Raw genomic sequence first — 25,903 nt, 5'->3', positions numbered from 1 at the left:
ATTCAATTTTAATTGTTATATAAATAATATAATAAAAAATACTTTTTTACGGTTCTTTAAAAAAAAATTATTTGTATATTTATGGCTCAAGGCCAGAAAGAGCCATTGTGCGCTTAGAATAGCCACTTACAACCAGTTGCGGATGAAACGATTTTCCTTGCTGCAAATATGTACTACATAAATAAACAATTTGTTATGCTAATCAGGTCGGTCAGCTATGTGTTAACTGTTTATTTTCTATTGACACAACGCTGAGAAATAATACAGAGATTAGGAAATAAAAAATTTAACAAGTTGGCATTATCGTCACACAATTTAATATCTTGTGGAATCTCGAGTGTAAAATGACGTTACTTCTTTTTTTAGCACAAAAATCTCAATGATAACATTAAACAGGACTTTATTGCTTTAACAATTACAATTATAGAAGTGTAGATTTGAATGTGCAAACTTCAATTATTGTCTTATAAAATTAGTAACTACATACTTCAGTAGTCTAATATATGGGTGGTTCAGAGGTAAAGTGGACCAAGTTCATAAATAAAAAAAAATTGCATTAAGTAATATATGCCCCAATCAAAAAAAGGGTAAAAAGTCTAATAGTATGTTACCAATTTAACATTGTTTTTTGATGTTTTTAGAAGTCTTGTTGTTTTCCTTATTTTTAGCATAAAAAATTGGAAAATGACAAAGAAAATTAGGCATAATAATCTGAGTTAAAAAGTTACATATATTAGGCTACTTACTTCTACAACTATCACACTTAAAAAATTGTACAAAGCAAAATACAGGGTTTGTCAACTTCTCCAACCACTTAAATTGGAGATTTACACCTCAAAAGGAAAAAACAAAATAAATACATATATTAAAACGCGTTATGCCTAAACGATAATTAGATTCGTAACATGTCCAAAAGGACACCTATTTACACGGTATCAATTAAAATTGACAATATCATTATATACAATTTTGCTTGGAATGAGATTATAATTAATGCGGACTAGATGGACGTGATCCTACTGTAAAATCTTTATACTGAGAGAACACACAGATCTGCAAAAATCAAAACATTAAACAATCGTAAATGATTTTATCTGATTTTACCTTATCTTTAAGTTGTTGACAAAGCTGTAAGCCGACAGTGAAAAATACTAGCACCTCATTCAACCAAGGCACTGAGCTCTCAGCATGAGTGGAATCATACTTCATAGTTCCATGAATATTTGTCAGTTGATAAATTGCAAATATCAATTTATGGCTCTGTATATAGAAACTAATAGCTAAATCTTCACTTAAATTTGGATTTAAAGATTTCTAAAATGAGTCAATTTGGCTATAATAAATTGTAACAAATCACAATTTTACCATATTTAAACTCCTCATAAGATCATCCATGGGTCTCTTTCTGGGTACTATCAAACTAGTACGCCCCCTTTGTAAACTCCCTAAAATATTACCCAACACATGTAAAACTTCATCAGAGGATCTAAAAACAAAACGTAATCACAAGTGTCACGTAATTAAATTAACCCACTTAAACTTATAGTTTTTCCCCACATCATCAATATGATTTATAGCTTGTTGGAGGTGATTAGCTGCATCCTGTACTTGTTGTAACTTCCAAGGACAATCATTCTGAATGCTCGTGCGAACAATTGTCGTATTAGTTTGTCTGGTCACTTTAAAATTAATATCCTTAAACAGAAGTGGGTCAAAAGATATAAAACCACTATACACTCTTACAGCATGTGTAATACTATCTCCTGTTAATGTAACAACACATTTCACTTGATCCGAAGGAACGGAGAGCACGAATTTGTCCTGCCTGTTCGAATTATCTTTATCATAAAGTCTGACAGGAAACCGCCCAGCACATTCCTACAATAATTCTTGAAATGGTGACAATATGAAATTCACACCTACCGCGAGAATTTGATGGATTTGTTCTAGACCTTTGTGAACCTCCTGATGCAGTACCCATTCAAATTCTTTTTGCTTTAAAAAGAAAGTTCACATAACCATACTTTTCGGGTTTTTACGTAAGACAATAATTACCAAGTTCAGGGCTTCTTCCTTTTCACAATCTACCATCGTTCAAAAAAGTTAAAGAGTGACGAAACTAATAACCGAGATTGTGCAGTAGAGCCTATAAAACTAAATACTTTAACAATTTTGACGTTTATTTGATTGAAATGATGACATTTGTGACGTACGCATGCGCACTTTGAAAAAAATCTGCGGCAATTTTAAATACTCTTCTGACTCCTTGAAACTTGAAGTAAAATTTGGGAACTGGGAGCTAACTTGAGCTTTGATGTGTAACTGTGTCGCTACTACCTGTTAAAATTCTAGAATACAAAAAATCTATGTAATTGTTTCAAGCAAAATGTGGATTTAACTCGCTCAATTTACATTGGATTTTGAGAAGTGACAGAACAATGTTGAAGATTTTTTCGCTCTCGTGTTGTTTTGGACCGCAGATTAATAACAAGCTCATTCATTTAAAATACGCAACACCTGTTCTCTTAATTGTTGTACAGATGAGCTTACACTTTATCTAAGTCAGAATCCGCAATTCACTTTGGCAGCAAAAAGGGTGTGTCCACACTGATTAACACTTCTATCTAAACATTAGTTAGATGTAATTGCATATTTGCTGCCAAGCGCATGTCTGCTAAATAAATAAAATTGTTAATTACTCCCATAATCTGTTTTTTTCGACGTGCCGGGATAAACGGACGTCGGCGCCAATGCTGTGACTTCATCACTGATTGATCAAAAGAACCGACGTCAAAATATCGATCTGATTGAACTTCAGAGTTCAGATTCGCAATGAGCCTACGTAATGGATTAGAATGATATTAAACTGTGAATTTTTACAAAATGAGTATTTTTGTCAAAAATATCAATTTGTCTCCAACAGTGGTGGTTCGAGCAAATTTAGAAAAGTGAACGACACGGGGGCGTGGGAGGATACGCTCTGAATATTTTACAAATGATATAAATATACATAAACGATTAAATCGGTATTAAATTGGCGATTGAAAATTCGTGAAGAAAATTTCCTTTTCTAGGCCCCGCTATTTTCAATTCTTGTTTATTTACTGTAAAAGCGTAATTAAATTAAACACTCCAGACCCCTTTCTGTATCAGTTGTACTTGAACTAAACGAACTCAAATTGAACCAAGACAAAAAGAAGAAACTCGGGATCCGTTTTCAAAGAAATAAAAAATGATAATCTGAAAGTAGGTAAAGTCAAGTGTAGCTGTTTTGCTGGAGAAAATAAATCGGGCGGATTCAAGCAACTGCTGCATTTGTTTTAACTGAAATATCTAAAAATACAAGCATGGGTTACTTGATTTTGCTGCCGTTTTCTCAACGTCTCTGATTGGTAGAAGGATGCTAGAGTGTGGGCTGAAATATACTCTGCAAAAGACTTGAAAAGTCCAGGGGGACGGGGAAACGCTAGAAATCCACTATAACTCTAAAATAATAACAGATTAACAGTCGGGTATCCATCTAGTTCTTCTCCGACTTTGGTCCCGACACAAGCTTACGTTTACAACACACGCAGACATGGTACATATCAATTTTAATTAAACTGTGATTAGTGGATAGTGAAATTTGGCAAATGCACAACCAATCAGTGATTTATTAACACCGGAATTTCTCCGGAAACGCTGATCTTTGCCAGATTGATATTTAATAGTTTTTACGCTGAATTAATCTTTTTTTTTATTTTAGGATGATCTTCCTCCAGAACAAATTGCCGGTAAGTTTTCCAAGTCAATGTAGCCATAATTTTTATATTGTTTATTTTCTGCACTATGATCATATTAATTGTGTGAATTTTTCTACGTAATCTCCATCATTTTTTTTTATTTTAAAGACTAAAATTGGAGGGTTTTCATACGTCGCGACGCCACCACCTGTGCTCAGTTAAGCAAAAATCATTGAAATAAACTGAATTTTTGACAGGTGTAATCCATTTAAAAATTTCAAAACAGCGATTTAGCCACCCACAAACGCAGAAATCATAATTTCGACCAGGCGCGTCTAAATAAATCTGCCAGATGATTGAGAACTGGAAATTTCCGAGCTTTCACAACAATGACATGATGAAAATTCGTTGTATTTTTGGCCGCGATTTTTTTAATTCTGCCATTGTCCTTTCATGAGTTGGAACAAGTCCAAGCATTATTTGTGCCTGATTAGGGACATTTCCCCTAATTATATCCATCTTCCGGTCTTTTCGAAAATGTTTTATTGGCACTGATATTTTGACATTTGTGGGTGTGAACGCTCTTCAGGGCAGCTGTTCCATTTAAATCTATTCTTACCCAACATTTTGTATAAACATGTAGAGATCGCGACGTGGAATCGAAAACAAATTTGATATGAAACGTTATTTTCAGTCCTCCGCAAAGCCTTTGAAGCTTTTGATAACCAAAAATCCGGCAGCATCCCCTGCGACATGGTTTCAGATATTCTTCGTCTCATGGGGCAACCCTTCGACAAAAAAATCTTGGAGGAACTCATTGAAGAAGTTGATGCCGATAGTGAGTCTTCACCACCACCGTTTCCGATGTTTAAAAAATAATTTTCCAGAGTCCGGTCGTCTCGAGTTTGAGGAATTCGTTACTTTGGCTGCAAAATTCATAGTTGAAGAAGACGATGAAGCCATGCAAAAAGAGCTGAAGGAAGCCTTCAGGTTGTACGATAAGGAAGGTAATGGTTACATCCCTACCACATGTCTTCGCGAGATCTTAAGAGAATTGGATGACCAACTCACAGATAAGGAGTTGGACATGATGATTGAAGAAATCGATACTGACGGTTCTGGAACCGTGGATTTCGATGGTGAGATCTAATTTTGGACGTGTTGACGTCAATCTCTATCGCAATGTTTCAGAATTCATGGAGATGATGACTGGTGAAGTTTAAGTCTTTGGCAACGTATTCGCTTCAGTGCATTTTATTTGTTAAGGAAAGAAAAAAAACACTATGTGAACGAAGTGTTACATAAGATTTTATTTTAATTACAATATATTTGTATTTATTTCATAAATAAATTTATTGACTTTATCGTCGTTTACAGTTTGTACCGCCAAACAGATCACTTAAAGCTATACTCAATTAAACTTTGGTACGAATCACATGAGAGGTTTAAATGAACTAGATTCGTTTCCTTAAAGTCACAGCTGCATATACGACAACGCAAGCGATTCATTGACCCTACAATGGCGCAACGAATTGAAACTACATGAGGTAGGATATCACATACAATTTCGAACATGGGTATAGAAATCAATCACTAGTACATCAATAAAATTTAATAAAAAAAATATCACAAAATTATTTAAAGAATTGGGGAAACTCGTGGGAGATCTCCCGAACTAATTTTTGGTCATTTTTACTCAACTCACTCTCTTCACAGAAGATCCTAGTAAAACATTTCAGAATATCATCGACTCTGTGTCTGTGTTCGTCGTAATTCGTGTTTCGCATGACTCTTCTGCACAGTTCAATATACTGGTGCCTTCTCTGCAAGCAAAAATCGCTAGTTTATTTCAGATCTCATCCCTCACCCTATACCTTATCTCCCGGAGATAAATCGGCAATATTTCTGACCACAATATCGATCAAAACTTTAATATCATTGGTATAGAAAAGATCCGCCGTTGTCTGTCGACTCAATAAATCAACAAACAACTTGAGAAGCGAATGTGGAGGTGCCGGCTCGTGCTCGAAAATTCTCACAGGATCATCTGGAACCTAATTATAACTCCCGGGGCCAAAACTCATCTAAATACTCACGTTCACGATTAAGTAAAAGAAGTATCTTCTCCGTGAACGTCTTCGCAACATCTCGTTCCTCTAAAGCGTTTAAAACTGGATTTTCCGAGCAGTCCTCGAATTGCAAATTGAAAGAAATGATGCAGTTGAGAAACAAATCAGGGATCTGCTCGTCTATATCCGTGTCCGGAGGGTACTCAATATTGTTGAGAAGAAACGAAAGGAAATTCCTCCCCAATAACTCTACAAATACAGTCATAATTTCCCCACGTGTCGAAACAGTTCGTTACCATGATGCGTAATCGGCATCGGTTCACCCATCGAAAATATCATCGTTAACAGTATTGACGAGTAGTTTAATTTGGGAATGTTGCGAGCGTTCGCCATCATGTCTCTGAAATAAAACACCCCACGCGCCCACATTACCAATGGTACAATACCACAACCAACAGTATAAAACCTATTTTAAGCCAACAATAAACTCCACGCAAGCAATTAAAATAATGTTATTTGAAGACCGACGGGAGCGGTTTCTAACAGGTTGATCCCATTTATCATAAATGCAATCAAAACATGACCTAAATGATTGGAGCTCTTAAAAACAGATTCTGTTTTCCTTGGGTATGATGTTCGTCAATTTTTCACCACTTGGCGTATTGTCATCAAAACAAGAACTTTATAAAATTGTAGGCATTTCGAAATGTTTTTATCAAAACATGTTTATCATGTTCTGGCACCCACGCTTGGTAATTTTACAAATTTTTAAGAGGAGTTTAGTCGAATGCCAAAGAAAATTTAGTGTCCGCATTGCGCACTATTTTTTTCCAAAATCGCATTTATTTGTCCTTAGCTCAGGAAGTTTATCATAAATTTATCAAATCATGAACAATAATGTGTGTAATTGATGGCTTCAACTACTTCTTCCTAAGAAAACTGTCCGATTTTTATTTTATTTAATAAATATTTAGTTGTTTGAGGGGCATCAATAGAAATTTATTGTTTCCTGCGATAATGGAACAAGTTTTTGTTATTCCAATTTATTTAAAAAAATCATGAAGTGTGACTTTGCTATTTTTGAGAAGGTAATACAGTACAACCTCGATTATCCGTACTTCTCGGGACCGGGGCCTGCACGGATAATCGAGTAATGAAATAAACATACGTTAAAAATATATACATAAAAAAAACTAACAAAATTTATCAACATCTTAACAATAACAATTTTTAATATTGAAAGAAATTGATACAACCAACTCTTATCATCAGACATATTAAGTAAATAAATTTAACTATTTTGTAGTACAAAAAATCTGGTACTTTTATTTATTTCTTTTTTGGTCACAAAATTTTTTCTGCCACTTAAGTTTTCAGTTTCTATAATTATAAACGTTTTAATTGTAAAAGAATTTATTTCAAGTATTTCTCTTAATGTTTGGGAACACTACTATTAGAAGACAAAAATTTTAACTCATGATTTTGTTTTAGCTCTCTGCACTGACTTAAATCACATGAAACTGCATTAACTGTTACTCCTGAAATTTCAAATTTTCACTTTTCTAACGTTTGAAGCACCCGGATAATTGAGGTTCTACTGTACTTTAAACTTCTCGTCTTTACTTGCATTGTTGCATAGACTAGTACAAAAAAAACCTAGAGATTATGAATAAAGGATTGCTGACTTATAAAAGCAAAAAAATGTTTCAATAAAAAACTGATATAAAAGTAATAGTCTGTTTTCATTTCAATTGCACTGTTTATCAGAAAACTGAAAATCTAGGCTGTACGACTAGGATCAAAATCACCCGAAAGCAATGAACTGTAATCTTTAGATCCCTAAAGATTGGGTTGTACAATGCGTGCCAAGTTCAACGAAATCAGAAGTTTCAAAAGGTAGAACAAAAACTTTTTTTTGTTGTTTTTACACCGATTCCCTATTTAATTCGGCACCGCATCGATGTAATTTAGGAGTTAATTGCATAGAACAATATTAAACATAATAACGCCCTGTATATATGAGATAGCTCAATTCCGCAATACACAGTACAACTTTCCTGTGATTCATCAATCAACGTCCGCCCCATCACTTCATTAGAAACCTATTTTTCAAGATTAAAAAAATATGGAAGATTCCGCTGCCATTTAAAATCACTGAAGAATGTCTCTGATTTTCAGAGAATTCTACTTATATCCGACTCTCTAGACATCCGCTATTTATGTTTTCCATCGAATCCTCACTTATGCAACCCACAATTTAGAAAATTTCCCCGAATTTTCAGTTTTTTGTCCCACAAGTGAGTAATTCGTTTTCTTCTCGCGTCAAAACAAAATGATAATTTTCGCAAAATATTTGGCACGAATATGATAAAATAAATATTAACCTGGCAAGTTCTCCTGGTAAAATAGAATTTAACATGATGTTGACAACAGTCTTATCCAAGCTGCACAAGACACCAAATGTTTGTAATAAAAGTTGGCGTATCGACCAGCGAATTTCCATTTGGTAGAATTGAATTAGAGTTATTATACAATGGTACTGATCTGAAGAAATCACGTGTCTTGAGATGCTGGCATCTGCGTTAGACTGAAACGAGAAAAACTAATTTAACGTTAACACCATTTTTACCTACAAACCAGAATAGAAATGAGTTCCAGTAGATATTCTTTAATAACATCTTCGTCTTCGTGAAGCATCCAACTGCGCTGTTGGGAATCTTCCTTACAAGAAGTTAACTCTGTGAAAATAATTTTCAAGCGACTAGCATCATGGGTCTGGTCAATTTGTACATCATCAACAACGAGAGAAGTTTGTACTTGGGATAAAATGGTGCTAAGATATGGAAAAACCGACGCTGGGAGCAGCTCATGAAGTCCTTGGACTACTGTAACCACTGCCACTCTGGACATTTCATGGGACAACTGAGTATTAATCCTCACACTTTCAACCAACTCATAAACTGACTGGTGCGTGATTGCTGGAGAAGAAGCGTCAGATTTTCGTCGATCATTGCAAACTTCAGAACTGACTTCCTCATGAATATTCTCAATTGATTTTCTTATAATTTCTTTATTAGGTCTTTGAATTGGTGTAATTGGGGCTTCTTTAGCCTCTTTTATTTCAGTTAAGAGAGAGGAATGTGAGCTTGGAGATGACCTCAGACTGTGAAGGTGATGTCCATCCGAGTTTTTGTAAGATGATTTCACTTCATCTCCTCTATTCTTAGTAACCTCTGGCAACTGTTCAATTTGGTATTTCATTTCATTAAGTCTTTCTATAACTTCTTGTATACCCTCAACCTCCTCTATAGAAGCTCTCTGTTTCAGATTATGCAGACATGTATCAAGAAATTCTAAATAGAAAGAGGGGTGCACAGTCACAGTTTCTACATAATTTGACGGAATAAATCCCATTTCTCCACCTTCATTGATCACTTCCCACCAATTCTTATGTTTGGTATTTGTCTGGTATAAAATAAAGTAATCGTTGTTCCGAAAACTCAAAGTTTTCGCGTATGTTGCTTTGAAATCGTACAAACTGTGGAGCATATCCAGAGTCCCTGAAAACACGAATTTGTAGAAATGTGTGATACGTTAAAAATTGAAAATTTTCAGTACTTACCTGATAAAACAATATTCTGTGACATTTCGGAATTACGTAAAAATTGAGAGTGAAAGTAATAAACTTGATTTAATAATTTGACAAATATCTGTCACGCCTCTTTTTTGTTTATGTTGTGGATCTTGTCTCTGCGAACGCTACTCGCAGGACATAATCTGTCAAATTATAAAAAAAAACATTTCAAAAGACAAATTATAACAATAATCTATAAACATTGATAAAAATACTTAAGTTCCCGTCGTTTCCTAACGGTACTAGCTCAATTTAAGTCAAATTTTTTGAATTTTATAGAATATAGTAATTGTGGCAAAGATGGCAGCATTGTTAAATACAAACAAGTGTCAAATTTGATTGTGTTTTGTGTTAAATTGTACTCCAAACAAAATAATTTGAACTTTCTGGCTCTTTATGTAAGTCCAATTTGTATTACTTTTGATTACCGAGTTATTAGAAATTTGTTGCGGTATTAGACTACGTCCGTTTTATTTACGGGCTAAATTCAGACCAGCGATCAAATTTTGTGGTTATGTTCATAATGATTCTTCTGAAGCTTTCTGAATTCGAACAGTTTTAAGGTCACCTTTATTAAAAAAACATCAGCGAGTAAATTAAAATTGTATACTTCTAAATCGGTCTTTATTGAGTTTACAATTACAACAGTAAATTTATTTTAAGTTTTATTTTAACAGTGTAGTCTTATACTCCTATTATCATTGAGGTTACCTACTAAACACATACATTTAGGCGTTAAGATACTTTACAAACGAATAGTACAATTACATTGTCAATTAAATTTAAATAGGAGGCTGACAACTTTCTCGGAGAGTCAACACAAGTCGCATATCAACAGGTTTAAGTGTAACGCGCTTGGCGTGTTGCGCTAGAAGGTTGGAGTCTTCAAAAAGCCCCACTACAAAAAGCTCTGCTGATTCGTGCAACGCTTCTAGTGCTTGTTTTTGGATTCGCATGTCTATATACCTTTCAACTCGTTCCTGTAGCACTTCTCGAACGAGTTGATAAAACGGTGCTTTCGGGACACAATTGTGCGTGCTTGATTGAAGTCTCTTGATCATATCCCAGACATTCCGGCCAACCTTTAAGTTTCTCCCTCCAATAATCATCTTGACTGATTTCCTTGTGCGGGCTTTCTTCGGCGCACCTTTGGGTCGAACCATTTTCTATTAAATAAAACGATTATTCACAATAATTCAACAAATGTGACCGTTACTTTTTTGTTGATGCTTCTCGATTTAAACTACTTTGCTAGGGAAATGTAGAGACTTGTGTTGGTAGTCTTGCAGACAAAGAGAGATGCAGCTCTGAACAACAATATGGAAGAAAAAGATGGAGATAATGCTGTGAGTCTAGTCTAAGGCTGTGAGGGAAGGGAATATGGTTATGTTATGTCGCCCTTGTGCCTCAACTGTCATTTTATGAGCGGGAACTTCAAATAATTAAAACCTGAATCTCCATGTAATAATATTGTACGAGCTGTCTGTTTTAGTACCTGAATTAATTAATAGTTTTTATTAGAGAGATTAAAAATACATACAGTTTACGTTAATACATATAAATAAAAGATAAATTCATTATTCACGGATATTTGCAATAATTTTAAATCATAAAACTTTTTGGATTTAATTCTCGGTCTCTCCAATGAGCGTCAAAAGGCATGTTTTATAGTCCCCAGAGGTGTCATCCTGCAAAAATTAAAAATGAAGAAAAACCAATCCCTCTTATTCTGAATACTTGCAATAATTGCCGCAGCCAGAGTCTCTTTAAACTGATTTTCGTATTCCTGTTTAATTTCCTGGATATCAACGTCTCTTCTTGTCACCACAAGTCTGATCAAGCTCCTATCATTAGTTCCTAACCCCGCCATGCTCTTATTCAATCTTTTCGCAAAGAATCCAGCTGGATTTTTCACCACACCTGTAATGGCCAAAAGTCCTTCTTTAACGTCACCCCCGAAGTTACTTTGAATGGCTTCTTCAATAGTCATGTCAGCATCATTATCAAAATCGGTCAATATAAGTCGAAGTTGATCCAAACTGCGATGGACAAAAATATCGCTGTAGGTGGACCAGCGATTTTCAGATGTTGCTTCTTTCAAAGCTTTGGCGTCGGTTAAAGCGTCTTCGTCGTTAGTACTCATGGATTCATTACGTTCGGTGTTGCACAGAGAAACTAAGAATTGTTGAAAATTACCACTGGTGTCGTCTTTTATGTCTTCCTCAAGAGTGATTTCAAACACTAAAAGAACAAATTAAAAAAATCTGATTTAGTTCGTTGAAACTTACGGGTATTGTAAGAACTTTTGATGCTATTAATTGTTGCGTTATCGACACTACATAAAATTTCAATCAAAGTACTTTCATCAGTACCCAACCCGACCATAGCTTTTCGCAGCTCTTTCGCAAAGAACTCAACGCGAGGTGTCACCATTGCGACAACCAAGTTCTTGAGATCACCACGGAGCTTCTTTTCGATGTCATCTACAAGACTTATTTCGTATTTCGTCTCGTACGCGACACTGATGCTCAAGCGTTGGTCAAGAGGGCGCGTTGCCAAAATATCAATAATGGCTTGGAAATCGGTCTTGTCGCCATTGAGTGCATTGTACAAGTTTTCCACGTTTTGAGTGTCGTCATTTTCGTCCACGTTTTCGTCAGTGTTTTCGTCCTCATTTTCGTCCTCATTTTCGTCCACTGGAGGCTCTTGCTGGAAGCAATGTCACATGAAAACAGTAAAATTTTGTTTAATTCATACCTGATTTTCGTTTTCGGACATGTTTCGATCTGAATAAAAAAAAAACGTGTTAAAGTTATTTTAATTATATATTATTTTATTTGGTTATAAACTTGTTACTTACGTTTTCTGGAGAACGTACAAAGTCTCGAACTGTAAACTCGTTTGTGAAGTTTTTCAAAAAAACTATCTTTTTATATGCGGCCTTCTAATACCCATTCAATTTTCTCTAATACCTATTCAAAACAGAAATATTTGAAAATCTCCATAATCGTTTTATAATCCGAAAGTACAATTTACAATTAGAACTACAATTGCAGTTTATTAATCTGATGACAAAAGAAACTGGCATTAATATAATTGACACAAATCAATTTTGTTTTGTTGTGTTTAATCAAGGATTAAAACGTAATTTTCATAACAAAGGAAATTTTATTATAGATTAAGTACACAGTCAAATTTACGTCCTTTTTAAAGTATAATACGTGGCCCTTTTCTTCTAGGCTTCTCCAATGAGAGTCAACAGGCAAGTCTTGTAATCCCCGGAAGTGTCGTCCTGCACAAATCCAATCAAATTATGTTTTTTACCCTCCTTCAATACTTACAATAATTGCAGCAGCCAAAGTTTTCGAAAACTGAGCTTCATACTCCTTTTTGATATCTCCCATATCAATTTCGCTCCTCGTCACAACAATTCTGATCAAATCGTTGTCTCTAGTCCCCGGTCCTGCCATGCTCTGTTGTAGCTTTTTGGCAAAGAATCCTGCTGGATCTTTCACCAGCTCAACTATGGCTACAAGACCATCTTCAACATCTCCGAAGAAGTCGTCTTTGACGGTTGTTTCCATATCCTTTCCCGATAGTTGCTCAAATTCTTTGAATATAAGGCGGAGTTGGGCAAAGCTGCGGTGTAACAGAATGTCACTGAAGATGTCCCAGCGGTTGTCAGATGTTGATGTATTGAGGGCTTCGGCGTCGGTGCATGCTGCATTATGATCAACGGGGCTGTTTTCGTCACGTTCGGTGTTGCAGAGCGAGACCAAGAGCGTTTTGAAGTTTCCACTGGTGTCATCCTTGATGTCATCCACGAGTTTGACGTTGTAAACTACGGAAACAAATTAAAAAATTGCTGGTAAATTTATATTACAATTTACTTCGATTGTAGGCACATTTGATCGCTTTGATTGTTGCGTTGGTCAAACTGCACAACACTTCAATCAAATCGCTTTCGTCAGTTCCCAACCCGGCAACAGCTTGATGCAGTTGTTGAGCATAATATTCGTCAAGAGATGTCATCATTGCTACGATCAAATCCTCGATGTCTCCAGAAAGCTTGTCTTTGAGATCTTCGACAAGATTTGCGTCGTGTAGGTTTTGATATGCAGCGATGATTTGTAAACGTTGAGCAAGGGAACGCTTCGCCAAAATTTCGATGATTATTGCAACGTCTAAGACGTCGGCATGGAGAGTTTTCCATAAGTCTTCCGCGTCTTCATTTGGAAGAAAAAAATGCGTGGGGCGGACGGTCGGGGAGTTGTTTTGCTGGAAGGGCCATTGGTTACTTTGAGGACAAAAATAAAGTTAAATACATACCTTTTGGTAGCAACAATTTCCGGATGCGGGGTTCATTTTTTAAACTGTAAATAAAGAATTGTATGTAATCTCTGGCTATAATAACACAGTATTCTTATTTTTGGTAATAGACTATGATTTGGTGCATTAAAACTTACCTTTAACTTGAAGCTGAATTGGCTGGCAATCAAGAACTGATCACCACCAAAACGAAGACGCTCTTTTATTTGAAAAGTTATCTCCAGATAAATGTATTTTGAAACGACACGGCGTGTTTTTTTACCTTATCAATACTGAAAAGCGGTGATCTATTGGCAAACACCAAATCAAATCAATTTTCAATATTTGTCGACAATCATATTATTTCCTCGTACAAGAATCAAATGATAAGTTTATTGATAATTGAAAATAAAGAAAAAAATATGTTCGGAAGTGTCGGAAGTGACGAACCTACAAGATAAGCGTTCGTTTGAAGAAACCCGCAATAAATCATTCGTGTGTCCAACAACTCATCTTCTTAGAATTTTCCTTTCTTTTTGTATATTTTGTATATTTTTGAAATAATTGTTTTGCTTACATTTTGTTGTGTTATGTTATAAATATTGTTTATTTTTCACTCAATTACAATGTTTGTACATTTTAACTTGAGTTTTCAAGAAGAAACAAAATATAGGAGTATACAGGGTTCGGCAACACTTGTGTCCACCCCCACAATCGCCTTCAATTTTAAAGATAAAATTTTGAAAATTTGCAAACGCTCATAGTTGACAAAGCTCTAAAAGCTGACGCAAAAATTTGTTTTTTATCACTGATAGTGTTGGCGTCGCGACGCCCTTAAAATGTCATTTTTAGTTAATTGTGAGGGTTTGTGATATCAACCTCTAATTTATTTTTTTTTCAATATAAATGTGTAAAAAATACCTCAGTTGTTATTTTAGATTCAAGGCAAATTGTCTTCAAAATTTGAGAAAAAAATGCTGTTTTATCAAGTTAGTTTCCAATTTCATTACGTCAAAGTTGGGAACTACGTTTACACCCATCTGCCAGCATCTTGTGTCACAAATGACATCTATCTTTTGGCTCGCTTTAGATTGTAACAAAAGTCTTACTTGGTGAAATTGTCGCTTTGTCGATGTTAATTAACGATTTCTGGTGTCCATAAAGTGCAACATGCCCGTGTTAATCAAAATTAACCTTTATAACAGTGAGTGAAGTGACTTGTGAAATTTTAGTGTAAACGTAGTTTGCCGCTGCGCTGTCATAATTTTGAAAACTAACTTGATAAAACAGCGTTTTTTTCGTAAATTTTAAACACAATTTACATTAGATTTAAAATAAAAACTCAGATATTTGTATCACAGTTATGTTGAAAAAAAATTGAATTCGCGAATATTTTCGCAAAAACTCAAAAATCGCTAAAAATTATACTTCTTAGGCGTCGCGACGCCAACCAAACCGTGATAAAAAACAAATTTTTGCGTCAGCTTCTATAGCTTTGTCAACTATGAGTGTATGCAAATTTTCAAAATTGTAACTTTAAAATTAAAGACGATTTTGGGGGTGGACACAAGTGTTGCCGGAGCCTGTATAATAATAAAGAATTTCTACTAAAACAATGAATCTCTACTTGAAACTTCTAGTTCGCAGTACACTTCATATTTGCCTTCACTTTTCGTTTATCAGTGTTAGAAGGCACTTTCTGTATTCCCCAGAACAGTCACACTACAACAAAATCGTGTTATTTCCCAAAGTACTTTGATTCATTTACCACCTTAATTGCATTAGTCAAAGATTCTCCAAACCGCATCATGTACTCTTCTTTGATTTCCTTCATTTCGTGCTCATCCTCACACCTCGTAATAATAACTCTAATCAAATCCTTGTTTCTTGTTCCTAATCCTTTTACAGACTTATTTAATTGACTAGCAAAGAACGCCGATTTATTTTCAACAACCCACACAATAGCCAATAGACCGTTTTTGAGATCCCCAGAAAATCCATCTTTGATAGTTTTTTCGATATCTTCGAATGCGATTTCGTTGTATTTTTTAAAAATTAGTTTCAATTGTGCGAGATTTTCGGCACATAGTATTTTAATGAGTATTTCTTCATTCCGGCTTCATTTAGCTTTTTGGCCGTTTCTGTTGCTTTAGTGTCATCAGTAAGATCTCCTCCATCGCGTTGACCATTACTTAAGCATTCCAAAAAGTTTTTGAACTGACCGCTGGTATCACCCTTGATATCCTCCGTAAAACTGTGATTATAATCTGCAAAAATAATTGCAAAACGCTCAGTTTAGGCGTGCAATGAACTTACTGTCTTAAATTTCTGTAACTTTTTTCATGTCTTTGTTAGCTAAGGTACATAGTATTTCAATTAAGACGTTTTCATCAGTGCCTAGGCCTTCAATCGCGTTATGTAACTCTTCGGCGTAATATTCAAGACACGGCGTCATTATGGTTACATTTAATTTTCTCAGATTTCTGCTTAGTGCACTTTTGAGCTCCTCGACAAGAATTTTGTTATACAGTTTTTCGTATTCCTTTGATATTTCTAAGCGTTTATTCAGAGACAGTTTTGTAAGAATAGAAATCACCGCTGTCTTATCGCAGCCAAAGCTGTTTACAGCTTCAAGCAACTTCCTTGAAATTATTTTGTATTTTTGGTCCTCCATATTTTCGGACATTGCGTTGCACTTTCACTTAACTCGGATTTTGACTACCATAAAAAGCTTTTTTCGGGACAAATATGTATTTAAATATTTTGACGTAGGTGTAAATTGCCCGTAATCAGGAAGGTCAAAGGAAATAAATGTCAGCAAATACACGTATCTTTATAATTGTTTAATAAGACAACTTTACATGTTTGTTTATAAAAATAAGTCTCTTGTTAATTTCATACAGTTACGATTCGCCAATCAGAGCCAGGAGGCATTTTTTGTAGTCTCCAGAAGTGTCTCCCTGCAAGAAAAACATTAAACTCTGACATAACATCGTCTCCAAAATACCTTAATGGCAGCAGCGAGTGATTCCTTGTGATTCGTCGCGTATTCTCTTTTGATATCGCCCATGTCTAATTCACATCTTGTCACCACTAGTCTGATTAGATCTCGGTCGTTAGTTCCGAGCCCCTTCATGCTCTTGTAAAGTCTCTCAGCGAAGAATTTTTGTTGGTTTTTAATCGAACGTATAACAGCTAAAAGCCCATTTTGGATGTCTCCAGAGAATTCACTCTTGATCGCCACTTCTAGATCATGATTTGCGATCTTTTGATACTCTTGTAAAATTAGTCGTAGTTGCTCGTGGTTCCGTTGACACAAAACCATGTTGAAAGTTGATTCATCGGTCCCCCAGCACTTTTCTCCAGCATTGTAAAGTGCTTGGGCGTCAGCGGCAGCAGCTGCAGGATTAGTGACCATGCTCTCGTCACGTCCAGCACTGCAGAGGGATACCATCAGGCGGCGGAAATGTCCACTGGTGTCTCCTCTAAGGTCGCTTTCAAGGTTTCTACGGTATGCTATAAATTTCTGGGTTAACACGTTTTAAATGGTTGTGTATACTTTACTTGTTTGGTACGCCTCTCGGATGGTTCTAATTTCATTGTTACTCAAACTGCATAGAACTTCGATCAACACAGTTTCGTCTGTGCCTAAACCAACAATGGCGTCGTTGAGTTCTTTAGCGTAGTACTGAGGAAGTGGCGTCATCAATGCGACGATCAGGTTTTCGAAATTCCCACTAAGTTCACCCTTTAGTTCTTTGATTAGATCTTTACCATAAAGAGCTTTAAATTGGATGGCAATTTCTAAACGTTGTGCGTTGGATCGTTTTGTTACGACGTTGATAATTGTTTTTTCATCGGTACCAAAACCTTTCATGGCTTTCCGAAGTACCTCGGCATCTTCTCGAGGGTTGAAAGGATTCGCTGGTACCACCGTGGGAGACGTCTGCAATTAACCGGTTTTAGTTTATCGCCGATGGACAAAATCGGATACCTTTATAGCACGAGAAGAATGAGGGTATCCACTATATCCATGACTTTGGTTGCTGGGGTAAGAGGGAGAAGAACTGGAATACGGTGATGATTTATGTCCTTGGGTACTGGGATATGATGGATACGGTGAAGATTTTGGTCCTTGGGTATTGGGGTACGATGGATACGAGGATGCTTGTCCTTGGGTATTGGGGTATGATGGATACGAGGATGCTTGTCCTTGGGTTCGAGGGTAGGTAGAATATGTGGATGTTTGTCCTTGGGCACTAGGATAGGAGGGGTATGGGGAGGAGGTTTGTCCTTGACTGCTTGGGTAAGAAGGGTATGAACTTTGTCCCGGAGCAGAAGGATAGGGTGATGATTGCGGGTATTGATTGTATGACGCGCCACTGGTAGACGATGGGTATCCTACTCCGGCGTAAGGTTGAGGCATGTACATAGGTGAGCCGACATTAAATCCCAAGCTAGGGGCAAAAACGCCATTTTGTGTGGGGTATGGAGCGAGGTTTTGGGGGTAGGGAGCTCCCCTGTTGGGGGGACGAGACGGTGGGTACCCAGAGCCCGAACCCTGACAAAAGTAACAAAACATGTAACGGATACACTTATTAAAGAAAAGCAAAAAGTGTTACGAAAATGTTAACCAAGCTGAAAGTACTGAAAAAAAACATACCTGTGAATACGGATAACCTGGATTACTCATTTTTATCTGGAAGAAAAAAAAAACTGTGAACCTGAAGAAGGAATCTGGATGTGGGTACTAAAGTTATACTTATTAATTATACTTTGTTGTATAATATTTGATTGTTGTGCTACTTAAACTTATGTTTTCGATGCTTATCGCTTTTATTATATTTACTTTCGTTTCTTCTAGATTAAATCGATATGATAGAATTAAAAGGTACTTATTGGCTTTAAAACGAGTTATGTTAAAATGAACGAACTTGTGATGACAATGAAAAATTTAGTACAATTTTCTTCACCTTTATTATTACATATTATAAATCAGACTTTTTGTGTTGTCGTAGTAGGTATTTTTATGCAAATCAATTGATGACAAAACTGTTTTACATGTGGCTTATGTAATAATAATGATAATAACCATAATACTTTAGCACACAATACAACTTCCAAAAAAATTTGCAAAAAGTGGGTCAAATTCGCTCCCGGAAAACCCTTAAAATTAAAAATGAAAGTGAAAGTCTGACAATATGGACAACAAGTCTGTTTACTTACTTAATTTTGAGAATCTAGCACGGAAATAATATCACTCACTGCTTTTTCTTAATAAAACTGATACCGTGGACACATCAACTTGTACTTGAGTAATAAAATAAAGTAGAAACACTTATCGATGACTAATTCTCTCTACGTCATTATTAGTAACAATTTATTTTCCACAGATCTTACTGCGTCATCGTTTCAGTTTCACAATATGAGAGACCCGAGAACACTTATTTTACGCTTTTTCCGAGTAGATGTGGGTCACTATAAAAATTACTGGTTCCAACGATAAAATATTAAGGTCATATTGTTTTGTCGTCACATTGTAAATGTAAATTTCCAAGGTTATTTTAATATTAACAACTAACTTACGAAGCTACTGAAATGCAGATAACAGAGACGAATCAACAGTGAATTTTTGCGTGTTTTGCAGATGGTGGAATGGGAAACGCCTTGTTTGTTTATGTCTGAACACGTGTCTAGTAATTGTCAGGCCTACGCCATCTGTAACTTTGCTGATAACACTTTGACATGGTGGTATTGATGATCGTTTTAACCATGGATTGTCGACGAGTCGTACGACAACACGTCAGTGCATGAACAAAGCATTGTTTTCGTAATTATTGATCCTAACAATGATTGTGAAATTTTATACCGCTAAAAAGTGGAAGCGACTTTTTAATTAAAGAAGCTTGGGGAATATGGAACTTTTTATTCAATGTTACATGACATATCGTTTTGTTTTATATGTTTATAATGTTTGTACCATCGACAAGTAGCTAATTAAAACACACTTAAGGAATATTTGTATAAAAATACATTCGAATTCTAGAGGAGTAAACATTTTTAAAGTGTATAGAACAATAGAGAATAACAATAATGTAACACACTACATATAAAAAGAGTATATCATTCTTCGAAAAATTCATAATTTGACACAATTAGAAGGCAATTACGATTCTCCAATTAGGGCCAACAGGCACTTCTTATAGTCACCAGAACAGTCACCCTGAAAAATATCAATCGTTACTTAATTATCCACTTTTTTCTGTGATTTACCTTAATAGCATCCGCAAGAGATTCTCCAAATTTGGCGGAATATTCCCTCTTGATGTCACCCATATCAATTTCACTTCTAGTCACTACTATTCTAATGAGATCTCGATCATTTGTTCCCATGCCCTTCATGCTCTTGTTCAAGCATTTGGCGAAGAAGGCTCCTTGGTTCTTGATTGAACGCACTACCGCCAACAGACCGTCTTCAATATCTCCAGAGAACTCCTTTTTGATCGCCTTTTCGATATCATGACCCGTTAGACGTTGGTACTCGTCAAAGATCAAGCGAAGTTGGGCATGATTCCTTTGGCATAGGATCATATTAAATGTGGCTTCATCAGTTCCGACGCGGAGTTCACCAGCACGAAGAAGTGCTTGAGCGTCCGCTGAAGCAGCTTGAGGGTTTGTCGTCATGCTTTCATCTCGACCAGCGCTGCACAGAGATACCATGAGTCGTTTGAAATGACCACCGGTGTCGCCTTTGAGGTCGCTTTCCAGATTCTGGTAGTAAGCTACAATTTGAATTAGTATAGATAGAGGCTTATAGTTGGTATATTACTTTTGTGGTATGCCTCTCTGATGCATCTGATTTCTGAGTTGCTGAGAGTGCACATAACTTCGATAAGGACTGTTTCGTCCGTACCCATGCCGCTAATGGCGTCATGGACTTCCCTGGCGTAAAACTGTGGGAGAGGGGTCATCATCGCCACGACCAAATTTTCGAAATTCCCAGTTAGCTCGCTCTTCAAGTCGCTGATGAGGTCTTTTCCATAGAGGGTTTTGAACTGAACCTCAATCTCTAGACGCTGCGCGTTTGTACGCCTTGCCAAGACATTGATGATGGCTTTTTCATCAGTGCCGAAACCTTTCATGGCTTTTCTTAGCACTTCAGCATCTTCCCGGGGGTTGAACGGCTGTGCAGGAACCACCGTTGGTGACCTCTGAAACCGCAAAATCAATTCCTGGTATTAATGCAAGGCTCACAATACCTTCGGTGTATGTTGTCCATGACTAGGGGAAGGTGAATAGTTAGGTGTTACATGTCCAGCGCCATATTGTCCTTGACTACCGGGATAAGGGGAACTTCCTTGCCCGGGATAGGGAGAACTACCTTGCCCGGGGTAGGAAGAACTTCCTTGCCCGGGGTAAGGAGCACCACCTTGCCCGGGATTAGGAGCACCACCTTGCCCGGGGTATGGAGAACTTCCTTGCCCGGGATAAGGAGTCCCTTGACTGGGATAAGGAGAGCCCCCTTGTGGAGGGTAACCGGCACCTCCTGAAGGATAAGGTGCTCCTCCAGAAGATGGGGGATAACCGGCCCCGCCAGGGTAAGGCTGCGGCATATACATAGGGGAGCCGTAGTTATACCCCACACTAGGGGGAAAAACACCTCCTTGAGGAGGATATGGAGCGGAGTTAGGAGGGTAAGGCGCTCCTGTATTTGGTTGCTGCGGATATGGTGTTGAACCCTGATAAAAATCGATACTGTCATGTTTTGTTTGGAGAGGGTTTGGCGCCAGAACGGCGGCCCTGATTTTGTGCAATTTTAAATGATAGTTATTTACACTGAATTAGATAATTTAGAGGGACAAAAATGACCCGCGAAAGTTCGAATATTGGTGACATCATTCAGGTTCAATGTATCATTGGCGTCAGTATTAGAATTTTGTTGTATTTTTAAGGATTTAGATTCCAAACAAACACACGTTATCAAACTTGTGAAGGTGGAGGAAGTTCTTATCAAAGAATGTTTTAATGTAGTTAGTAACCACACCTGACTAATATTGTTTTTATGACTTACTTGTTGGAAAGGGGGATAACCTGGATAACTCATATCGATCTGTAATTAAAAACAACCTAATTAATGCGAATACATTACAAAATCTGTTGCATCTTCGCCCATACCGGTGTTCTATTTAAAACTGGATCAGACCACTCCTCTGAATGCCACGTGTCGTGTTAAATAAATGTTAGCAAGGAACTGTACTCACCTTTTATAATTCCCTTTATTTATTTGTAAACGTATGAATAAGACGAATTTCCGTAGACGACACTCTGACTCACTTCTTCGTTTCACCACCAACGTCAAACTGTGATGATGATCAGAATATGAGCAAAACAAGGTCGTTACATCACGTGACTCTTGTAGTGAAAGTATTTATTGTGGTGTTGTTAGGAACACTTTTGTCAATTTCGTTGTCTTCTACCAGGTGGGTCGATACAAATTGAAGGCAGGTGATTCGATTCTGACGGTCTTATGGCGCTGCTGGTGGTTCTATGCAGTTTTCAGAATTCCGATAACCGATAATCGGGGATATTAAATTTTTATTATATTGGTTTTGGTTGGTAAGATAAAAATTGATCGGGAAGTATGTAATAAAAGTAACATTAAAAATGAAAAGATTTGCCCTGTCGCGGACAGCTCTTTGATTAATTAATTGGATCGGAGCTTCCGACCCTCCATTTCATGCGCAGCAATAATAAAATTAGTTGCCGTTTAGTTTCGCGATGCTTATCAAAGCTGAAAGAAAAAGTTTAAATCTAAAAAAGTCGTGTGGATTCATATCATTGTTAAATTTTTGTGGAAAATAAAATTGTCCTGTGACCATGAGACTGATGTATTTTTAATTTAATAATGACCTTTTAATGTTGAACGGAATTAAGCCATTTGTCACAAAATCTAAAAGTTTCTATGCTCGATATTTGCTCCATTATATTGCATTTAGTGCTTTCGTAAAATGAACGTTGTTGTTAGTAATACATAATTATTTCCTCAGCTGCATTTGTATATTTCTTGTATTTTAGATTACATTTAGTTACTTGCAATTATTATTCTAATTTATCGAATTTTAAAATCTACCGCGGAAAAGAATATTTTGCGTCATGAAGTACTGTTGTAATTTATGAGTATTTAATGAACTAATGACTAATTTCAATAACTTCAACTGCAGATTCAATGAAACGTCACCGTTACTTGCAATTATTATTCTAATTTATCGAATTTTAAAATCTACCGCGGAAAAGAATATTTTGCGTCATGAAGTACTGTTGTAATTTATGAGTATTTAATGAACTAATGACTAATTTCAATAACCTTAACCGCAGATTCAATGAAACGTCACCGTAAATCCGCACATCTTGTTATTAGTGTTTACTCTTAAAAAATACTTTTATATCTTGTTTGTTTTTGTGTTTAAGCCCAGTTTAAATGTTTTTGTATCAAAATATGTATTTAATTTTATTATCTTGCAGAATAATCACGTGAAAAACGACATTCATTGAAAGTAAATGGTCATTGCGTGTTTAATTTAAATTAATACAGTTAAATAAAGAACATGTATAATTTTGTAACTTATTATATCAGAGGTGTAGGTAACCCACAATACAGTAATAAATTTAAGCTCTACCTAGCAGGAATTTTAGGAATTCGTTTTTGGGATGTGGCAAAAAATTAAAAATTTACTTTTTCTAAAATTGAATAATAATAATTATTATAATTCTAATGTAGTAAAATGGGTTTCATTTTATTAGCTATTATTTGTTCTATACTGCTATAAATTTTGTCGTTCTAATTTATATGGAAGTAGATAAGATTTTCAAACAATGCGTCATATCACACTTCACTTCACACAAACCACATGGCCTTGAGTTTTTTAACCGCAAAAGTTAACAAATGATTTGGAAGAACGAGCGTCAAATCTTAGAATATTTTAATTTTAAAAAATACTGAATAATTAACAGCACGAAGATTACATTTGGAGCTTCTAGTTTAGCCAACAATGGATAACAAGCACTTTTTGTAGTCCCCTGAGCAATCCCCTTGAATGAATTCAGCCAAAGTTTTCTCGTATTTATTCAGGAAAGCCTCCTTGATGTTCTCCAGATCGATTTCCGATCTCCCGACGACTATCCTGATGAGAGTACGATCGTCGGTACCAATTCCAGCCATGCTATCGTGTAAACGAGTTGCGAGATAATCCGTTCTATCTTTTATTGCGTGTACCAAAGCCAATAGAGACTCTTTGGATGTGAGCGAGAATTCATTCTCAATCGCTTTTTCGAAAGGATGTCCTGTAATTTTTTCGTATTCTTCGAAAATTACTTTCAATTGTGTGCGATTTCTTTGGCAAAGGATGGCGTTAAATGTCGACTCTTCAGTGCCTTGGATAAGTTCGCCGGCTCTTAACAATGTTTGGGCGTCTTGGAAAGCTTTTTCTGGGTCGGTCACTTCGGATTCGTCGCGATGGCCCTGCAGTGGACGTTTAAGAAAAATGATAATTGAGCTGTCATCTTACCGTTGATAAAGAGACGAGAAGGCGTTTAACAGTTCCGGATGTATCACCTTTTATGTCTTTTTCGAGCGATTGCTGGTACACTAAAAACGAAAGTTTTTACAGAAAACACACAATGAGATACTCACGTCCTTCGTACGATTGCGCGATTTTGATAACATCGTCGTTATTGTGGATGCTCAAAATTTCAACGATGGTTCCTTCGTCTGTACCGAGACCGTTGATAGCTTTATGGAGCTCTTTCGCTTGGAATTCGATCCGTTCAGTCATTAACGCGACGATTACATCTTCAAAGTTTCCCCGGAGCTCGCATTTCAATTCTTTAATCAAATCCTAAAAAAGCGCGAAAATCAAGGGTTCGTTATCATTTCTAAGATCTACTTACTTTTCCATACATGGTCTTAAATTGAGCCGCGAGTTCTTGGCGTTGTTCGTTACTTCTCTTCGTGATGATCTCGATAATCGCATCTTCGTCTGACCCCAATCCTTTAAATGCCTGTTTTAGAGCTGAAGAGTCTTCTTCAGCGTTGAAATCAGGGTAATGATGAACTGTTGGCTGCAGGAAATTACTCAAGGAGGTTGCACTAAAAACTTTCAAGTACTTACAGTGGCGGTCATTTTAGTTCGTTGGTGTTCTTGATGTGGGAGTAAGACGAATAACCTCCGTCCTCGACGCGATTATAAATTGTTGAACAGAAGAAAGCAGGAAAACGAGCGCTTGCGCGCACCTATTTTTAGTGTTGATTCAAACCCGTCCTGCTGCTGTTGACGTGCGCTATGGTTATTTGCGCTCTCAGTTGGTCAGTTATGAAAAAGAACGAAGTGAATGATACTCGAGACAAGTGCTGTCACTTCCTTTGGAAACGCAAGTTTTCCTCTCTTTTTATAATTATTAATTCTGGAGAATAGCAGGGAGATGAAAGAAGTATGATAAATTTCAATTTGAAACTTTCAAATTGAGTTGTCGTGTAGTCATTGTTGGGAGGAAATTGGATGATGCGAAATGAATCAAGTTTCAGTACTTTTTTAAAATAGTTTATTTTTCTATATTGTAGATTTTTAACAGTCACAACACACTCTCGGTATAACATTCTCTTCTTACTTTGTAACAAAATTTCGTTCTAATCATAGGTTTATTGTTAAAATCTTCTACGTTATTGTCAGTTCACCTGACCAACTTGTGCTACCACTTAAAATAGCTCCATATACGTATTCAAAATTTATTATGGGAGTTATTTACAATGAAAAACGAGACTATTTGTCTATTTCAAATATCAACAATTCTACTGGAGGAAATTCTTGGTTACTTTTTTCTTATATCGAAAGACAACTTAGTTGTAAAAATGGCCTCGATAGAAACAAACCACGTTTGGTGTAAAAATTTTGATATGAATTTTGTTAGCTTGTGCGATTGTCGTGGATCTAAACTAGCCTTGAATCGACCAAACCAACAAAATGATGTTCGCGCCACAGCTATGGCAGTGTAACTTTAAGCATTGTTAGCATATTTGATATGCATTTTCGTAATTATTTTCAGCTGAAAATATCTCCGCCACGCCAGAGTTACATCGCAAGGTTGCATCAAGTATTAATGCTACAACAAATCGA

At 36.3% G+C, this 25,903-nt stretch overlaps 10 protein-coding genes and 1 pseudogene across 19 annotated transcripts in view; 2 read left to right on the top strand and 9 right to left on the bottom strand.

Annotated features, from left to right (window-relative positions):
• Positions 1-383: 383 nt before the first annotated feature.
• Positions 384-2,258, bottom strand: rogdi (rogdi atypical leucine zipper). Its single transcript, XM_088045075.1, has 7 exons — positions 2,056-2,258; positions 1,924-1,995; positions 1,744-1,878; positions 1,535-1,695; positions 1,366-1,486; positions 1,105-1,314; positions 384-1,053 (listed from the first exon to the last, which is right to left on the bottom strand). The coding sequence occupies exons 1-7, from the start codon at positions 2,089-2,091 to the stop codon at positions 991-993; spliced, it is 798 nt and encodes a 265-aa protein (XP_087901201.1). The 5' UTR covers positions 2,092-2,258; the 3' UTR covers positions 384-990.
• A 1,191-nt stretch (positions 2,259-3,449) lies between these two features.
• LOC148168695 (troponin C-like) lies at positions 3,450-5,086 on the top strand. Its single transcript, XM_088045210.1, has 5 exons — positions 3,450-3,580; positions 3,746-3,773; positions 4,417-4,560; positions 4,610-4,861; positions 4,914-5,086. The coding sequence occupies exons 1-5, from the start codon at positions 3,578-3,580 to the stop codon at positions 4,943-4,945; spliced, it is 459 nt and encodes a 152-aa protein (XP_087901336.1). The 5' UTR covers positions 3,450-3,577; the 3' UTR covers positions 4,946-5,086.
• A 233-nt stretch (positions 5,087-5,319) lies between these two features.
• On the bottom strand, positions 5,320-9,569 carry LOC148168694 (NCK-interacting protein with SH3 domain). Its single transcript, XM_088045198.1, has 7 exons — positions 9,414-9,569; positions 8,429-9,351; positions 8,176-8,378; positions 6,088-6,191; positions 5,819-6,040; positions 5,597-5,769; positions 5,320-5,545 (listed from the first exon to the last, which is right to left on the bottom strand). The coding sequence occupies exons 1-7, from the start codon at positions 9,436-9,438 to the stop codon at positions 5,357-5,359; spliced, it is 1,839 nt and encodes a 612-aa protein (XP_087901324.1). The 5' UTR covers positions 9,439-9,569; the 3' UTR covers positions 5,320-5,356.
• Positions 9,570-9,689: 120 nt separating this feature from the next.
• The window catches only part of Orc5 (origin recognition complex subunit 5), a 44,795-nt gene continuing 28,581 nt past the window's right edge, over positions 9,690-25,903 (top strand). Inside the window, exon 1 of one of the 2 annotated variants that reach the window (XM_088045208.1) lies at positions 9,690-9,823. The gene's annotated coding sequence lies outside the window, so the exon portion shown is untranslated. Of the gene's footprint in view, positions 9,824-22,129; positions 22,214-25,903 lie in introns of those variants that run through there. The other variant, XM_088045209.1, reaches the window with a different exon arrangement.
• On the bottom strand, positions 10,028-10,728 carry LOC148168693 (histone H3.3-like type 1 pseudogene; annotated as a pseudogene). The gene is made up of 2 exons (XR_015770793.1): positions 10,642-10,728; positions 10,028-10,591 (listed from the first exon to the last, which is right to left on the bottom strand). The product of XR_015770793.1 is annotated as a histone H3.3-like type 1 pseudogene (transcript).
• On the bottom strand, positions 10,879-12,513 carry LOC148168692 (annexin B9-like). Of its 2 annotated transcripts, XM_088046333.1 has the most exons (5): positions 12,286-12,513; positions 12,183-12,211; positions 11,714-12,134; positions 11,167-11,666; positions 10,879-11,113 (listed from the first exon to the last, which is right to left on the bottom strand). In XM_088046333.1, the coding sequence occupies exons 2-5, from the start codon at positions 12,201-12,203 to the stop codon at positions 11,051-11,053; spliced, it is 1,005 nt and encodes a 334-aa protein (XP_087902459.1). In that variant the 5' UTR covers positions 12,204-12,211; positions 12,286-12,513; the 3' UTR covers positions 10,879-11,050. The 2 variants fall into 2 exon arrangements, with proteins under 2 accessions (XP_087902459.1, XP_087902458.1); XM_088046332.1 differs by having other exon boundaries at positions 10,994-11,666.
• On the bottom strand, positions 12,574-13,956 carry LOC148168691 (annexin B9-like). Its single transcript, XM_088046334.1, has 5 exons — positions 13,892-13,956; positions 13,755-13,798; positions 13,316-13,703; positions 12,767-13,266; positions 12,574-12,717 (listed from the first exon to the last, which is right to left on the bottom strand). Exons 2-5 carry the CDS (start codon positions 13,788-13,790, stop codon positions 12,661-12,663), a joined length of 981 nt encoding a protein of 326 aa, XP_087902460.1. The 5' UTR covers positions 13,791-13,798; positions 13,892-13,956; the 3' UTR covers positions 12,574-12,660.
• LOC148168690 (annexin B9-like) lies at positions 15,419-16,419 on the bottom strand. The gene is made up of 5 exons (XM_088046236.1): positions 16,098-16,419; positions 16,050-16,052; positions 15,926-16,000; positions 15,488-15,839; positions 15,419-15,455 (listed from the first exon to the last, which is right to left on the bottom strand). The coding sequence occupies exons 1-5, from the start codon at positions 16,417-16,419 to the stop codon at positions 15,419-15,421; spliced, it is 789 nt and encodes a 262-aa protein (XP_087902362.1).
• Positions 16,564-19,484, bottom strand: LOC148168689 (annexin B9-like). Of its 4 annotated transcripts, none has more exons than XM_088045200.1 (6): positions 19,320-19,484; positions 18,397-18,432; positions 17,728-18,294; positions 17,298-17,679; positions 16,741-17,249; positions 16,564-16,693 (listed from the first exon to the last, which is right to left on the bottom strand). In XM_088045200.1, exons 2-6 carry the CDS (start codon positions 18,424-18,426, stop codon positions 16,637-16,639), a joined length of 1,545 nt encoding a protein of 514 aa, XP_087901326.1. In that variant the 5' UTR covers positions 18,427-18,432; positions 19,320-19,484; the 3' UTR covers positions 16,564-16,636. The 4 variants fall into 4 exon arrangements, with proteins under 4 accessions (XP_087901326.1, XP_087901325.1, XP_087901328.1 ...); XM_088045199.1 differs by lacking the exon at positions 19,320-19,484 and adding an exon at positions 18,960-19,313; XM_088045202.1 differs by lacking the exon at positions 17,728-18,294 and having other exon boundaries at positions 19,320-19,482.
• Positions 19,645-22,098, bottom strand: LOC148168688 (annexin B9-like). 4 transcript variants are annotated; one of them, XM_088045203.1, is made up of 6 exons: positions 21,995-22,098; positions 21,805-21,843; positions 20,993-21,472; positions 20,563-20,944; positions 20,007-20,515; positions 19,645-19,956 (listed from the first exon to the last, which is right to left on the bottom strand). In XM_088045203.1, exons 2-6 carry the CDS (start codon positions 21,835-21,837, stop codon positions 19,900-19,902), a joined length of 1,461 nt encoding a protein of 486 aa, XP_087901329.1. In that variant the 5' UTR covers positions 21,838-21,843; positions 21,995-22,098; the 3' UTR covers positions 19,645-19,899. The 4 variants fall into 4 exon arrangements, with proteins under 4 accessions (XP_087901329.1, XP_087901330.1, XP_087901332.1 ...); XM_088045204.1 differs by lacking the exon at positions 21,995-22,098 and adding an exon at positions 21,909-21,986 and having other exon boundaries at positions 21,805-21,860; XM_088045206.1 differs by lacking the exon at positions 20,993-21,472 and having other exon boundaries at positions 21,995-22,096.
• Positions 23,697-25,051, bottom strand: LOC148168687 (annexin B9-like). Its single transcript, XM_088046361.1, has 5 exons — positions 24,902-25,051; positions 24,681-24,851; positions 24,424-24,628; positions 24,299-24,378; positions 23,697-24,252 (listed from the first exon to the last, which is right to left on the bottom strand). Exons 1-5 carry the CDS (start codon positions 24,911-24,913, stop codon positions 23,773-23,775), a joined length of 948 nt encoding a protein of 315 aa, XP_087902487.1. The 5' UTR covers positions 24,914-25,051; the 3' UTR covers positions 23,697-23,772.

The sequence above is a fragment of the Gnatocerus cornutus genome, chromosome 9, assembly GCF_029298725.1.
Source record: "Gnatocerus cornutus isolate USDA-ARS CGAHR chromosome 9, icGnaCorn1.1, whole genome shotgun sequence".
Taxonomy (NCBI): domain Eukaryota; kingdom Metazoa; phylum Arthropoda; class Insecta; order Coleoptera; family Tenebrionidae; genus Gnatocerus; species Gnatocerus cornutus.
Note: the sequence above shows the minus strand (reverse complement) of the source record. Positions and strands in the feature narration are given on the sequence as shown.

Coding starts and splice junctions, on each gene's coding strand:
- LOC148168691 (XM_088046334.1), bottom strand. CDS start 13,790: ATGAACCCCGCATCCGGAAATTGTTGCTACCAAAAG. Junction 13,704..13,754: donor GAAATTGTTGCTACCAAAAG/GTATGTATTTAA, acceptor TGGCCCTTCCAG/CAAAACAACTCCCCGACCGT. Junction 13,267..13,315: donor CAAATGTGCCTACAATCGAA/GTAAATTGTAAT, acceptor TTGTTTCCGTAG/TTTACAACGTCAAACTCGTG.
- LOC148168695 (XM_088045210.1), top strand. Junction 3,774..4,416: donor TCCTCCAGAACAAATTGCCG/GTAAGTTTTCCA, acceptor CGTTATTTTCAG/TCCTCCGCAAAGCCTTTGAA. Junction 4,862..4,913: donor TGGAACCGTGGATTTCGATG/GTGAGATCTAAT, acceptor GCAATGTTTCAG/AATTCATGGAGATGATGACT.
- LOC148168692 (XM_088046332.1), bottom strand. CDS start 12,203: ATGTCCGAAAACGAAAATCAG. Junction 12,135..12,182: donor TGTCCGAAAACGAAAATCAG/GTATGAATTAAA, acceptor CATTGCTTCCAG/CAAGAGCCTCCAGTGGACGA. Junction 11,667..11,713: donor CAAAAGTTCTTACAATACCC/GTAAGTTTCAAC, acceptor TTGTTCTTTTAG/TGTTTGAAATCACTCTTGAG.
- rogdi (XM_088045075.1), bottom strand. CDS start 2,091: ATGGTAGATTGTGAAAAGGAAGAAGCCCTGAACTTG. Junction 1,696..1,743: donor GAGATAGTATTACACATGCT/GTAAGAGTGTAT, acceptor CTTCTGTTTAAG/GATATTAATTTTAAAGTGAC. Junction 1,315..1,365: donor TTATGAGGAGTTTAAATATG/GTAAAATTGTGA, acceptor GACTCATTTTAG/AAATCTTTAAATCCAAATTT.
- LOC148168690 (XM_088046236.1), bottom strand. CDS start 16,419: ATGTCCGAAAATATGGAGGACCAAAAATACAAAATAATTTCAAGGAAG. Junction 15,840..15,925: donor AAACTTTTTGGAATGCTTAA/GTAATGGTCAAC, acceptor GCCGGAATGAAG/AAATACTCATTAAAATACTA. Junction 15,456..15,487: donor AAGGTGGTAAATGAATCAAA/GTACTTTGGGAA, acceptor ATTTTGTTGTAG/TGTGACTGTTCTGGGGAATA.
- LOC148168689 (XM_088045200.1), bottom strand. CDS start 18,426: ATGAGTAATCCAGGTTATCCGTATTCACAG. Junction 18,295..18,396: donor CAGGTTATCCGTATTCACAG/GTATGTTTTTTT, acceptor TACTTTTGTCAG/GGTTCGGGCTCTGGGTACCC. Junction 17,680..17,727: donor ATTCTTCTCGTGCTATAAAG/GTATCCGATTTT, acceptor GGTTAATTGCAG/ACGTCTCCCACGGTGGTACC.
- LOC148168687 (XM_088046361.1), bottom strand. Junction 24,629..24,680: donor TTAAGACCATGTATGGAAAA/GTAAGTAGATCT, acceptor GCGCTTTTTTAG/GATTTGATTAAAGAATTGAA. Junction 24,253..24,298: donor TTCTCGTCTCTTTATCAACG/GTAAGATGACAG, acceptor CGTCCACTGCAG/GGCCATCGCGACGAATCCGA.
- LOC148168688 (XM_088045203.1), bottom strand. CDS start 21,837: ATGAGTTATCCAGGTTATCCCCCTTTCCAACAA. Junction 21,473..21,804: donor GTTATCCCCCTTTCCAACAA/GTAAGTCATAAA, acceptor GATTTTTATCAG/GGTTCAACACCATATCCGCA. Junction 20,516..20,562: donor CAGAGAGGCATACCACAAAA/GTAATATACCAA, acceptor TTCAAATTGTAG/CTTACTACCAGAATCTGGAA.
- LOC148168694 (XM_088045198.1), bottom strand. CDS start 9,438: ATGTCACAGAATATTGTTTTATCAG. Junction 8,379..8,428: donor TGGAACTCATTTCTATTCTG/GTTTGTAGGTAA, acceptor TTCTCGTTTCAG/TCTAACGCAGATGCCAGCAT. Junction 6,041..6,087: donor GATGCCGATTACGCATCATG/GTAACGAACTGT, acceptor CTGTATTTGTAG/AGTTATTGGGGAGGAATTTC.